The 13,712-nt window shown below is 33.2% G+C and overlaps 3 protein-coding genes across 3 annotated transcripts; 1 reads left to right on the forward strand and 2 right to left on the reverse strand.

Moving 5' to 3' along the window:
- Nucleotides 1-2,957: 2,957 nt before the first annotated feature.
- On the reverse strand, nt 2,958-7,042 carry LOC133030996 (uncharacterized). Its single transcript, XM_061104172.1, has 3 exons — nt 5,952-7,042; nt 4,906-5,499; nt 2,958-4,370 (listed from the first exon to the last, which is right to left on the reverse strand). The coding sequence occupies exons 1-2, from the start codon at nt 6,084-6,086 to the stop codon at nt 5,041-5,043; spliced, it is 594 nt and encodes a 197-aa protein (XP_060960155.1). The 5' UTR covers nt 6,087-7,042; the 3' UTR covers nt 2,958-4,370; nt 4,906-5,040.
- Nucleotides 7,043-8,721: 1,679 nt separating this feature from the next.
- LOC115723388 (E3 ubiquitin-protein ligase SIRP1-like) lies at nt 8,722-9,096 on the reverse strand. Its single transcript, XM_061105003.1, has one exon. The coding sequence runs from the start codon at nt 9,094-9,096 to the stop codon at nt 8,722-8,724; it is 375 nt and encodes a 124-aa protein (XP_060960986.1).
- A 2,599-nt stretch (nt 9,097-11,695) lies between these two features.
- Nucleotides 11,696-13,126, forward strand: LOC133031493 (uncharacterized). The gene is made up of 2 exons (XM_061105004.1): nt 11,696-12,467; nt 12,549-13,126. The coding sequence occupies exons 1-2, from the start codon at nt 11,696-11,698 to the stop codon at nt 13,124-13,126; spliced, it is 1,350 nt and encodes a 449-aa protein (XP_060960987.1).
- The last annotated feature ends 586 nt before the right edge of the window (nt 13,127-13,712 follow it).

Raw genomic sequence — 13,712 nt, forward strand, 5'->3', positions numbered from 1 at the left:
AGATTTTTAATAGGTAAGCCTAATTCTTTTTCAACTTGAGTCTTGAAGTTTATGAAAGTCTGAATAGCATCAGATTTATTTTTAAGTAAATATACCCAAGTGAATCGTGAGAATGCATCAGTGAAGTGAACATAATAATAATAACCATTGGAAGAAATCATGGGAGAAGGTCCCCACAAATCTGTGTGGATTAATTGCAATGGTTGAGTATATATAGTTTCAGAATTAGGAAAGGGGAATTTATGGATTTTTCCCAAACAACAGGCAGAACAAAAATCAGATAGAGTTTTATTTATATTGTGAATGTTATAACTGTTCAACACATGCTTGACAGTCTTGGCAGCAGGGTGGCCTAGCCTAGAATGCCATAGATGAAACAATGGATCATTGTTTGAAGTTGTTACAGTTTGAACACTGTTACATGAATTGGAAGTGGGTAAAATCTGAATGTTGTTGCAGGTGGCTTTTAGTGGAACATGGAGATTGCAGGCTTGGTTTCTGTTGGGAACAGTGGGTAGATTCAGGGAATTAAACACACACAAACCAGCTTCAAGTGAACCCTGCAGCAGCACCTTCTGTGTCATCTGATCCTTTACAAGACAGAAATTTGGGTGAAACTCAAAGTAAACACCATTGTCAGCAGAAAATTGAGAAACACTTATTAAATTCTTGGTAATTTGAGGTACATGCAACAAGTTATTTAAAGTGAGAACAGTAGACTTATCTGAACTCAGAATCTGAGTTTTACCTATATTTTGTACTGGCAGACCATTTCCATTTCCCATGTACACTTGCTCATTTCCTTGACATTCATTCTTTTGTGCAAGATGATCTTCATTGGAAATGCAATGATGAGTTGCACCAGAATCTGGATAACAAGATTCATCACTCACGGTTTCTGCAGTGGCTAACATAGCCGAGGGATGCCCTTGACCTTGTGATCCAAATCCTGGGAAAGAGGTGTTGAATCTTTGGTAACATTTTGAAGCATAGTGTCCAGTTCGTGAGCATATCTGACAGATGATCTTGCTGTTGTTTTGATTTGGGCCACGGTTCGAATTATTGGTGTTTCCTGCAGAACCAAAAGAATTGAAGGTATTGCCTCTCCCTCCTGGTATTGGTGGTCTATAAGGAGGGACATTTGAGTTTCCATTTGATCGATTGTTTGCATAAGGATTCCACTAATTATTTCCTGAGTGTCCAGAATTCCAGTGATTATTTCCTGATTGTCCAAAGTTGCTTCGAGATCGAAAATTGGAGTTTGCGATGTTGACAGAAGCTGAATCAAGATCTCTATTCTTTCTTTCGATTCTATGTTTTTGAGCTAGAAGAAGGGCTTCAAGGGCAGTAACATCAAGTGGTTCAGCTCTTGAATTTACGGAGATGACAAATGTGTCGTAATCTGGAGAAGGCAAACCACGAAAAATAGCAGCTATATGTTCTTTTGGTGAAGTTTTATGTCCAACAGAATTGAGTTTGTCGATTAGAAAACGCACCTTTAAAAAATACTCATTGAGAGTATGAGCACCTTTCTTGAGATACGGAAGTTCAGTGGTGAATTGATCGATTTTTGCCTCCGTTTGTGAAGCAAAGTATGTGGACAGAACTGACCATAATCTTGCAGATGTTTCACAGCTAATGACTCGAGTAAGAATTGGTTCTGTCATAGAAGACAGCAGCCAAGAATACAAGAGTTGATCTTGTTGATCCCAGTCCAAGAATGCCGGGTTGAAGTTATCTGTAATTCGATCTTGTTCAGAAAGGAATTGAGGTGGAGGAGTAAATTTCTCAGAGATGTATTGCTGGAGTTTGTGGCCTCTAATGGCGGAAAGAACTTGAGGCCTCCATAACAGGTAATTATCATGATCAAGTTTGGTAGCCAATTTGTGTGAGAAGACAACGGGTGTGAACGGTGCACCACCAGAACTAGTACCTGCGTTCGGCCGGTTGCTGAAGAGAGAGTCGGAGAGGATTCCATGAACGATCAACGATATGGAAGAAGAGAATCAAGTATCAACGAAGTTCAAGAAGGGGTAGAGAAACACATGTGCTCTGATACCATGTTAAAAGAAATGAATTATCTAAAATAGTTTCTCATACATTGAAATAAAGGAAAGAGTACAGATTATATATAGGTACAGACACTTACTGAATTGACCAAACTGCCCACTGACTATAACTAACATAACTACTGTAACAACCATAATTGTTGTAACAATACAACCGAAATTCAAGGGACAACAGGGAATGGACATAATGCAGCTAAAGACAGAACAGGGCATCTAAGTTATCCTATACTCGTAGCACTGAGCACTAAAAATTACCTTCCACTTCGAATTACTAAAAAGCATGCTATCAGCAGTAAGAAGATCATCGAATTGATCAAGCTCTTTCTTTATCTCTAACATAGCCTTCACCAAACTCACATCTTCATCAGCATTATAGAAACAGAACAGAGACGCTTTTTTGCATCAATGACTAGAGCTTCCCAAATAGATTGACTATTAGCAAGGATTCTTTCATTACCAAGTATCCACAAGCAATGCCTGGACACATCAATAGAACAGACATTTTTTACTCACACTTATGAAAACCAGGCAACAACATGCTTGGGGAAAAACATCAGTGGCATACCTAGCTCAGATCTTACGGTTGACATTAGTATAATGTCTGGCCTATATCAGATCTTACGGTTGACATTAGTATAATGTCTTTGTCCCCACCCTGGAACCCGTCAATTGTTTTCACTTTCACTCGAAAGCCATTAATATAGTCATACTTCTTTCCAACCTTCTCTTGAATTGCAACAACTTGAGCAGAATAGGGAGACACCACACCAATACTAAGTTTAGCTTTGGTCTCATGCCATGATGTGTAAAAAACCAAATGTGACGAAATCACAATTATACAACTAAAAATTTATGATTTATGCTCTTATTAGAAAAAAAAAACTCCATTGTCAATAATTTTTTAAAATTTAAATAGTAGGATATATATGAATACATATATATATATATATATATATTATCAGTTTATAAACAATATGGCATGACAAGAAATTTTAAAATTGGCATAACAATGTGTACAATGATATACAGCTTCCCTGCAAATTGGCATTAGTACAAATCAGTAACAATGATAGTAATAAATAAGCTGAGATTACTTTTGTCCATTAGTTAATCAATATTTAGATAAACTAATACATGAGAATATTAAACATGCATACAAGAATGAATACCTTTGTAGAGATTTTGCAGTATTTTGACGACAAGAGCAACCTCAACCATATTTTTTAGACTATGCCCATCATCATCTTTCTCCTCTCTTCCACCAACAACATTTATAAAAGAATAACTGCCAAACATTGATGCTGGAAGGTAACGATTTTCATAGCTTTTCCTTTTAACATTAGACGCATCCAGAATCTGGTTATGATAGAAGTTTGCATTTGGGAAAGAACTGATTGATGGATGCATTCTGTACTGAATATTTAGGATATGTCTTGAATGGTTCAGTGCGCTCAACCTCTGAAACAAACTTCTTCCAAAACTAGCTTCCTAAGAAATCTGTTCAGAAAAAAGCATTGTAGATAAGGAATCATATATTACAAAATCAGGATGAAAGTGTAGTTATTAAGAAAAGCAAAAGAGAAGTAAAAGTATATACATACCTTGCTTGTAACAGAAGTGCTTCAAAACTATCAAGTAACACAGTAAGGGTTGTCATGTTTAGAAAATTTTGATCCAAAATGAAACTTTGAGGTAAATGCGTACAAAAGATCCAAATGCATTTTCTCAACTGCTTGACAGTGGAAGCAAACCTTTGTCTCATGTAATCAAGAAATGGTTTGAACTTTTCTATGATTTCTTCTTTAATATTAGTTCCACAGCTCTGTTCTTGTTGTTCTCTTATCAATTCAGATTCCAGGAAAACACGGTACTGAGAAACCCAACGTTCAAGTAAGCTTATCATGGAAGGAAAGCAATGGTTCCAACCATCCGGACCTAAACACTCCGCAAGCCTTTGAACTCGATATTCCAAAAATACATCTTTAACATCTGAGCCAACTTTGAGTTCCTCCGTATTGCCAAACAGAAGAATATCTCCTAATGAGCAGAACATGGATTTAGACTCTGTAACTATCTTCAGGACTTGAGAAGCCACTTCAGTTATTGCAACATTTGTTGGTGCACAAACAAGAGTTCTGTAGTTCATCTTTAAGAGGGAAACAAGAAGAGTAGCATCATGTGAAGACAGGCAACAACTGCACTAGTCTGAGACTCATTCATATTGGAAGATAGACTCTTCACTAACTTCTCATCAGATCTGCAACAATTCTCCTCAGGACAGGTAATACAATTTCCCTTAACCTGTTTAAATGAAATGAAACAGATGAAGCATGATTTATGGAAACCATCAGCACAAAAGCCAGAAGATTAACACCTGAACTTCTATTATACTCTAAAATTTATTTTCACATATATACCAGCAGCAATCAACTATATATATATATATATATATATATATATATATACAAGCACACATTATACTACTCCAAAATCTCTTTACTATATAACAAAAACATACATAAATACGCTCTAGTCGTGAATGGAATGTGAAAACTAAATTAGATTGAGAAATACAACAAAGAGAGCCAAAAGTCTCAGATTTCCACACAAAATATGAGAAAAATAAAATAACTTTTGTTTAAAGTCTCCCTCACTTTTCCTTTTATGAAATTTCCGTCCCATTATCTGAAACTCCAAACATTAAATAATAAATTTCCCCAACTTTTTTTTTCCTTTTCCCTACAAATATTCATACTCTAAACATGGCCTAACTATAATGATCTCTTCCTCGTGAATGATATTAACTGAACAGGATCGGCAAAAGTAAAAGGCTTACCCATGAACGATTAGTTAGAACATATTCAAACATATCAAGATTGCAGCATGACATATGCAATGTCTTCCAAATCCTTTTTATTGGTGGTCAAATTCCCCAGGAAAACAACAAACAATGATGTCTTCATCTGCATATCTAGTTCAAATCCTTTGAAGATTTGGCTTTGAAATTAGTAGAAGACTTAGAGTTACTATCATTCCCGTTCCCATCCTCTGTGGTAGAACTACTATCATCCATCTTCTCATTCTCTGCGATACAAGAGACTGATAAAAAGGACCATGATCTGCCTGTCCTCTCTAAGTCAGAGAAAGTTTCTGGTTTAGCATTGACTAAAATCATGATGTCACCAGGAAAAGTTTTGTAAGGCTGTTTGCTCTTATCATTGAACCTGTTCCTCCAGTAATCAACTTGAACTTGATAAACTTTTTCTCCATGAGGCTTAGTTTCATCAAAAGCAACTGCCTTGGCATAAGGTAATCTATGCAGCATGTCCATACTTGAGTATAACTGCGCTCGAGTTTCTTCCAACAAAGGGTAGACAAAAGATCCCAAAAAATGCTCAACCGATTGAAATGATTCAGGAATCTTTTCCACCTAGAAAGGAACAAAGGTCTAGTTAAGTAAGGAAGCTTGCAAAGTCTACACAAAATGAATGGTAAAAAGCTAAACTAGTTTTTGTGTTTTAAGAGTTTTTTAGTCAACATTCAGTTAACACCAACAAATCATAGTAAGTGAGATTGGAAGCATAAAAAAAAAGCACAATCAAAGGATTTGTTCACATCAAATGTAAAACATGAAGATCCCATATCACATTCACATGATCAAAAATATATTTTCCCCTATTTCATTCAAGCTCTATATTACACAATTAAAAGTTACCAAAAGGTCAAACAACAAAGCTTCAAGTATCCAAAAAGTTGAAAACTAATTCACAAGCAGGGAAAAAAGACCAACATGCATATTAAAAAAGAAAACAAAAACAAAACCCAAAAAACCCTAACAAAAATATGAAGATGGATAAACAGAGTTACATATACAGAGTGAACCTTATAAAGATTTTCATTAGAAATGTCTTCAAGAGTCCAAGAAAGCACAATCTGAGTGAAGCCATCATTAGCAGAGTCTAAGTCTTCCTTTCTCGTATCTGAAGTTTCCCCACTTTCCATCATCATCGTCATCATCTCCTTACAGGTCCTTTTCTATTCTATAACAAACCTTTACCACCTTAACCCATTTTCATTTTTTGAAGGAAAATAGGTTTCTTGCCTCCGAAGCTTCGTAGCAAAAATATGGGTCTATTATATATTTATATATATAAATAAAAAAACAGAGAATAGTATGATTTCCATGGAAGGAAAACGAAATGTGAAGGGAGAAAAGGTAAGTACATACTTACAATAGATTGGAAGTTGTTCAAAAATATGAAAGCTTACGAGTACGAGTACAGACATTCATCTACAGTACACAGAATTTTTTTCAAATGTCCATTTTCGAATAAATTGTTCATATTTATTACAGTGATCACATTCGATTTTCCACTCTAACAATAAAAAAAATATAATATTAAATAAATTAAGTCTATTTAATCCTAAAATTTAAATTTTTATAAATTTTAACATATATACTAAATGATATTATTAAAATTTTTTCTTAAACTATTAAGATTGTTACATTTAAAAAATTTTGTTCAATTTTACTAAAAAAAATCTAACGTGAGTAATTTTTTTTTTTTTTTTGTGAGATAAAAACTGTTATATTGATATAAAATCATTATAGATAACAGAATTGAGAAAGAAAATATACTTCAACCAAATTCAATCAACATCCACCAAAAAGCATTAACAAATCAAAAAACATGAATGATTTGTGCCTTAAGAAAATTGGATACAAGATTGTAAAATAAAAGAAACTCAAACAACTTTAAGAAATTTTACATCAATGAAATCAAAAGAAACTGCATATCCAGCCACTTTAGAAATAAAAGGATGTGAGAGCATCAATTTCTTGTAGTTGAATATAGCCCTGAACAATGATGAATGTAATATCCACCATATCTCTCATAGAGTTTCTCTCGTAATACCGATTACTTAAATCGATAACACAATTGCTTCATCCATTCTACATTTGAGGCGTCCTGATGGTGGGTTAAGTCATTTCTTTATGAGTATAGGCTCTTGAAATAATGTAGATCGCTTCTCCTTTAGATCCATTTTAATTGGATGAAAACAATCAGAGATTGGCCTCGACATCGCTAAGATTGTTACATTTAAAAATTTTTGTTCAATTTTACTAAAAAAAAATCTAACGTGAATAAAAATTTTGAAAGTACAATTTAGTACATATTAAAATTTAGAAGACATAATTTAATAAATATCAAAATTTAGAGGCACAATTTAGTGTGTGGACAATCACTATATTAACAAAATTGAACGAAATTAGACAAAAATCCTTAAATCGAACAATTTTAATAGTTTAAAGTGAATTTTTAACAAAATAAAAAATTTAAAAAATATTATTTAGTACATATCAAAATTTAATAAAAAAATTATAATTCTAATTATAAAATAAAACTAAAAGATATTTTTTTATTTTTTATTTTTAAAATAATTATTTTTTATTTTATTTTTTTAAATATTTATTTATGTGGACCAATAAAATTGTGCCACATGTACACTGTGTACACGTATACATTCCACCATGGCAGTTAACAAAATAGATGGAAATAGCTAAGTGCTAACAGAACTTGGATTTATGAGGTTTTACCACCAAAATTTTAAAATTGGGAGTTACTTGCAAGAACCTGACCACTTAAGGAGGTTATGCCGCAAATTACTTAACCTGTAACTCTGTCTTTTTTCTTTCCTTACAATATCAATATGACATGACACAATTCCTGTTTTATGTATCATCAAAGAGAAGCTTGTAACCTTAATTTCGAAAATAATTTGTGGTACCACACATAAGATCAACAACATAAATGTTATTTAGTATGCCTGTAAATATTGTAGAGTTTGACAGAAAATAGGGCTGACCTTGAGGGTAGGTGAGCCAAGCGTGCGCCTCGGGCCCCGAACGATCACTGCCTCAAAATTGTGACAAAAAAATTTGTTACTATACATAAATATTAAATAAGAAAAAATATAACAAATATTGTTTTCTGTAGTGAGCAATCTTAAGAGCTTTTAAAAACTCATCCAAGCATTACAAGCAAGATAATGAGCAGTGCTGTTAGTGCTTAACAAAATAAAATTCAATATTGAAAATAGAACTAATTAAAAATTTACTTATTTAATTGCATAGTTCAACAAATAAATGAGACAAGAATAACAATGGAGTAACTACTATTTGTATATCTTTTAGTATTTTATGTATTTTATAAGAGGTAAATAATAAACTACAATATTAAAAAATAAAATAAAAAATAAGATACCAAATATCCACTTCTTCATTTTGTTTTCAAATTTTTAATTAAAAAAAACCTGAAATAGTAAGAATTGAATTAGTTGCTTAAATTTTGTTTTCATTTTGTTAGCGAACAAAGCCTATATTTTTCATCCATTTAGTAATGATCAAAATGATGTTACAAGAAAAAACAACTACATTAAACATAATACTATAGAATCATGAATATCGTTAGTTTTTGAAGCAACCACTAAAATAAAAAATAATAATATACTCACTAAACAAAACGGATCATAAAACTTTATTAATGAACTCCTTCAAGATGTTTATATAATACACAACTTCATAATATAATAATTAAAATGGTCCAAACATAGCTTATATATGAGTAAATATTTGTTAAGTACATGATTATTAAACTATCTCGACTCTACAATTTGGACAAAATTTACTAACTTGTAGCCACTCAACAACACATCCTTCATGATACGCGTGAGTGCATGGTAACTTAGCAGCTTCCAAACCAACCGAAACATCCTCCAAACAAATCGAACAAAAAATTGGATTATCTTTAACCCAAACTTTTTCTAATTTCTCGATTGACTCTTCACTTGCCGCCACAAAGCAAATTGGAACATCATTCATATCAAAGTCGTCATCATCGTCGTCGTCGTCGTCGTAGTCGTCGTCGTCATCAAGTTGAGGTAGTTCATAAACCAAAACTTCAACGGAAATATTAACACCGACTTCTTCATTCAAATTATGATCATAATCGTTGTTGTTTATCATATTTTTACAGCAATCAATAATGCGATCGGCAATATAAGAGAGAGAAGGAAGATAGATCGCAGCAATCAATAATGTGAGAGTTTTGGAAGATTTCGACAAGACAAGACAAGGGTTTCGGTTGAAATAGGTATGGCGTGGTACTTCTCTATCGTTTTACTTGATTAAAATCTAGGATTATATCAAAGAAACCCACTTCAATTCAATCGAGAAGGATTTTTCATTTGGTGGATCGAAGATCACATCCATTTGTACACACAAGTGTATATGTAATTATTTCTATTTTTATAAGATGATATGTACTTGTTCTGTTCTGTTAGAACAAGTGGGGGACATTAGGAGTTACTACGAGTGAGTATGTATGAGGTTGTACTTTTGAAGTGATTTTGTTGGTGTCAGTCAAGACTCGAGAAGCCACTTCAGTTATTGCAACATTTGTTGGTGCACAAATAAGAGTTGTGTAGTTGATCTTTAAGAAGTGTAGCATTGATTTTCGTCTTTCCTGTCCCAGGTGGACCCCATATAAGCTCAAAACCATCTCTGCTCTTGCAGTGTATCATGTGAAGACAAGACAAGCAAGAACTGCACTAGTCTGAGACTCATTCATATTGCATGCATATGTCAAGATTGCATGACATATGCAATGCCTTCCAATCCAAACCCTTTTGTTGGTGGTCAAATTCCCCAGGAAAACAACAAACAATGATGTCTTCATCTGCATATCTAGTTCAAATTTCTTTGAAGACTTGGCTTTGAAATTAGTAGTACAATTAGAGTTACTATCATTCCCCTTCTCATCCTCAGTGACTGATATAAAGGCCCATAATCTTCCTGTTTCTGGTTTAGCATTCACTAAAATCATGCATCATGTCTCCAGGCAAAGTTTTATCATTGAATCTGTTCCTCCAGTAATCAACTTGAACTTGATAAACTTTTTCTCAAAAGCAACTGCCTTGGCATAAGGTAATCTATGATGCAGCGTGTCCATACTTGAGTATAACTGCGCTCGAGTTTCTTCCAACAAAGGGTACACAAAAGATCCCAAATAATTCTGAACCGATTCAAATGATTCAGGAATTTTTTTCACCTACAAAGAAACAAAGTTTATTAGTTAAGTAAAGAAGTTTGCAACTTCTACACAAAAACAAAATGAATGGTAAAAGCTCAATGAGCTTGTTTTTAAGAGTTTTATAGTCAACACTCACAAATTATAGTAAGTGAGATTTGGAAGCATAAGAAATTTTGAAATGTACCAATAATATATACACATAAGAAATGATTTGCTTACATAGCAGGAAAAAGAATATGAGGACTAAATTCAAACTACATAGACAAACAAAACAAATTAGTTTAGTTATATAAACGACATTTGTACCTATTAATCTCATAATCTCATACTTGCATCAAAAGTAAGCAATTACTAGAAATGGATTTTCCCCTATTTCATAATCTAATCCATGCGTCTAGAATTCTGTCATCACAATTAAGAATACACACATTAGAATTTCAAGAAAATTTAAATGAGAAATTTTCGTATATATACGTAATTTACAATCTATTAACATAAATGACGTTAATTAATCTAATGCAATCCTAATAACGTGACACGTCATCACCCCTACCGTAAATCCAAAATAAACCCAGCCTGCAATCTCGTTTCATTAACGCGCTGTAATCATCCGAAAATCAAGGGATTGAATTTCTTAAACAGCGCGTGATTTATATTAAAAAAAAGGAAACCTATAAATCTATAATTCAAAATCTGAGAATTCAAATCAAATCTTGAAAAAAAAAACCATTAACGAACAAAAAAAAAAAGGTTTCGTTCGACAACCGATCGAACATCCTAAAAACAAATTTCGATTTTGAAAACTGCAATAACGATTTTCAAAATCGCTTCCCTGCGATTATACAAATCAATATCACAGCTGTAAAACTTCTCTCAAAATAAAAATCTCCATTAAAGAACAAAAAAAAAGCTTCAGTTACAAAAAGTCACAGCTAGCCGATCAACATTAATTCAGAACCAACGAAGCAATCAGACAACATTACGACATATCAACCAAACAGTCGACACAGCAAATGCGATCAAAAATCAAAGGTTAAGCAAAAATTACCTTCCGCAGTTTAATCGACGACATGTACATCTTCATCGTCTTCCTCTGCCTTTCCTAATCGCACCACCAAAAGCTACCAAAATAGGTAATTATAAAAATTAAAAATACATAACTGATTATTATACAAAAATACTTTCAATAATTATGTGAGAAAATCATTTTTATACGTATATTTGTCAACAAAAAAAAAAATACTTAGAATATTCAAAACTGTTTATAACAAAAGTTACATTTGCATTGATTGATGACAGTTTGATATGGAAGATCCAAGAACAGTTATGATATTTTATAATGGACAATGAGTGGACAAAACAAACTACACAAACATTTTAAAGTGACAGGGATATTAATACCATCAAAATGTTCTTACAACCTACTTGCACAAACAATATGTTCTACTTTGGGTTTGGACAGAAGTAAACAAAACATTGATGTTCAATTCCAAATTAAATTAGGAATACCACCCATGAAGATTATAGATGACAATGGCTGCAAATTTTATGAACAAATCAGAAAAAAAAAAAAAAGATGATGATGAGACCAAATACCCTATGATGGTAAACCTTTCGACAGCCATTCCAACAGAAAATATTGGTAACAACTCCATCAATCACGACTACTCTGAACATACAATGCAAATCACCCAAGCTATACTTTCAAGGACAGAGTATGCACAAAACATGGCAGACTTCGTAATCAATCAAGTTGAAAATGCAATTGAAACAAGCCAGCAAGCAACAAGTCAGGTGATCTCAGATCCTCATGTTGATAACATATTTGTTGGACAAGTTTTTTCAAACAAAGAAACTCTACAAAATGTTGTCAGCCTATACTCTATAAGAAGAAATCAACCCTTCAAGGTAAAGAGATCCTCCAAACTTGACTATAAGCTAGTTTGCATCGATGAAAATTGTACATGGAGTTTCTTGGCATCAAAACATGGAAAAACAAACATGTTCAAAATCAGAAAGATTCAGCATTCTCATACATGCTCAATAGATGTCACATCTGTAGACCATCCTAATGCAACAAGCAACCTGATTGGTAGTGTAATAAGAACCAAATTTGTAAAGCCAAAGAGAGACTACACACCAAATGAAATAGTGGATGACATGGCAGATGACTATTGTGTCTCCATATCTTACCAAAAAGCATGGAGGGCTAGAGAAAAAGCTATTGTAGATGCAAGATGCTGTCCACACGAATCGTACTCTGAAATACCAAGAATCTTATACATGATGGAAAAATGCAACCCAGGTACTACTTGACAACCCTAAAACCAAGTTTTCCAAACAAAATTATAAAATATAATATACTAAATGGTTTATTGAATTACAGGAACAATCACAGACCTTGTCACAGACGAAAATGGCCACTTCAAATACCTATACTTCGCAATAGGTGCTTCCATCAAAGGTTGGCAACACTGCAATCCAATAATAGTCACGGATGGTACTTTCTTAAAAAATCAACATGGTGCAGCATTATTAATAGCTAGTGCACAAAATGCAAATAGACACATATTTCCACTAGCATTTGCAATAGTAGACTCTAAGAATGACACTTCATGGAACTGGTTCTTCAGCAAGCTAAAAGAATCATACAGTGAAAGAGAAGGGCAGTGCATTATTTCAGACAGACATGAAAGTATTGCGAAAGCAGCAAATACAAACTTCTCAAACCTCATGCATGGGGTTTGTTGCTACCACTTGCTAAAAAATACCAAGACCAAGTTCAAAAATGGTGGAGATGAACTCAAGAATGCATTCAATGGAGCTTCCAAAGCTTACAATGCTGCTGAATATGAAAAAAAAAACATGAGAGATTTAGACAATATTCATAGCGGCATAAGAGACTATCTGGTCAACGAAGTTGGAAACAGTAAGTGGACAAGGTTATACAGCCAAAACAAGTGATACAAAACAATGACATCGAACATCGCAGAATCTGTGAATGCAGCACTCAAAGAAGTAAGAGAGTTACCAATAGCAACTTTACTATAATGTCTTCACTCTTTGGTTCAAAAATGGTATTGGGACAACAAGAATATAGCATTGTCTACATTCACATACTTGGCACAAAAACCAGAGAAAAGTCTACGTAAAGAACGAGATATGAGCTTAAAGTACAAGGTAACATATCTGCCTTATAAAAATTATTCCATATTTATTTGAAATAGACGTACTGGTTTATTTTTGCACTCATTACTGAAAAAAAATCACTTTATTGTCTCATACAGTTATTAAATAAACTTATTAGTCTATTGCTGCATATCCAAAATCAAACCCGTTTGTATACCAATAAACATGCTTAAATTTTTTTTTACATGCAATCAATATAACTACTTGCACAGGTGGAAACATCAAATCTGGTTGTATACAAAGTACATGATTGTACCGACTCATACATAGTAAACCTGGAAAAAAAAACCTTCAGCTGTCAAAAATTTGAATATGATGAAATGCCTTGCTCACATGCAATGGTTGTGTTAACAAAAAAGAA

Source organism: Cannabis sativa, chromosome 9, assembly GCF_029168945.1.
Source record: "Cannabis sativa cultivar Pink pepper isolate KNU-18-1 chromosome 9, ASM2916894v1, whole genome shotgun sequence".
NCBI lineage: Eukaryota > Viridiplantae > Streptophyta > Magnoliopsida > Rosales > Cannabaceae > Cannabis > Cannabis sativa.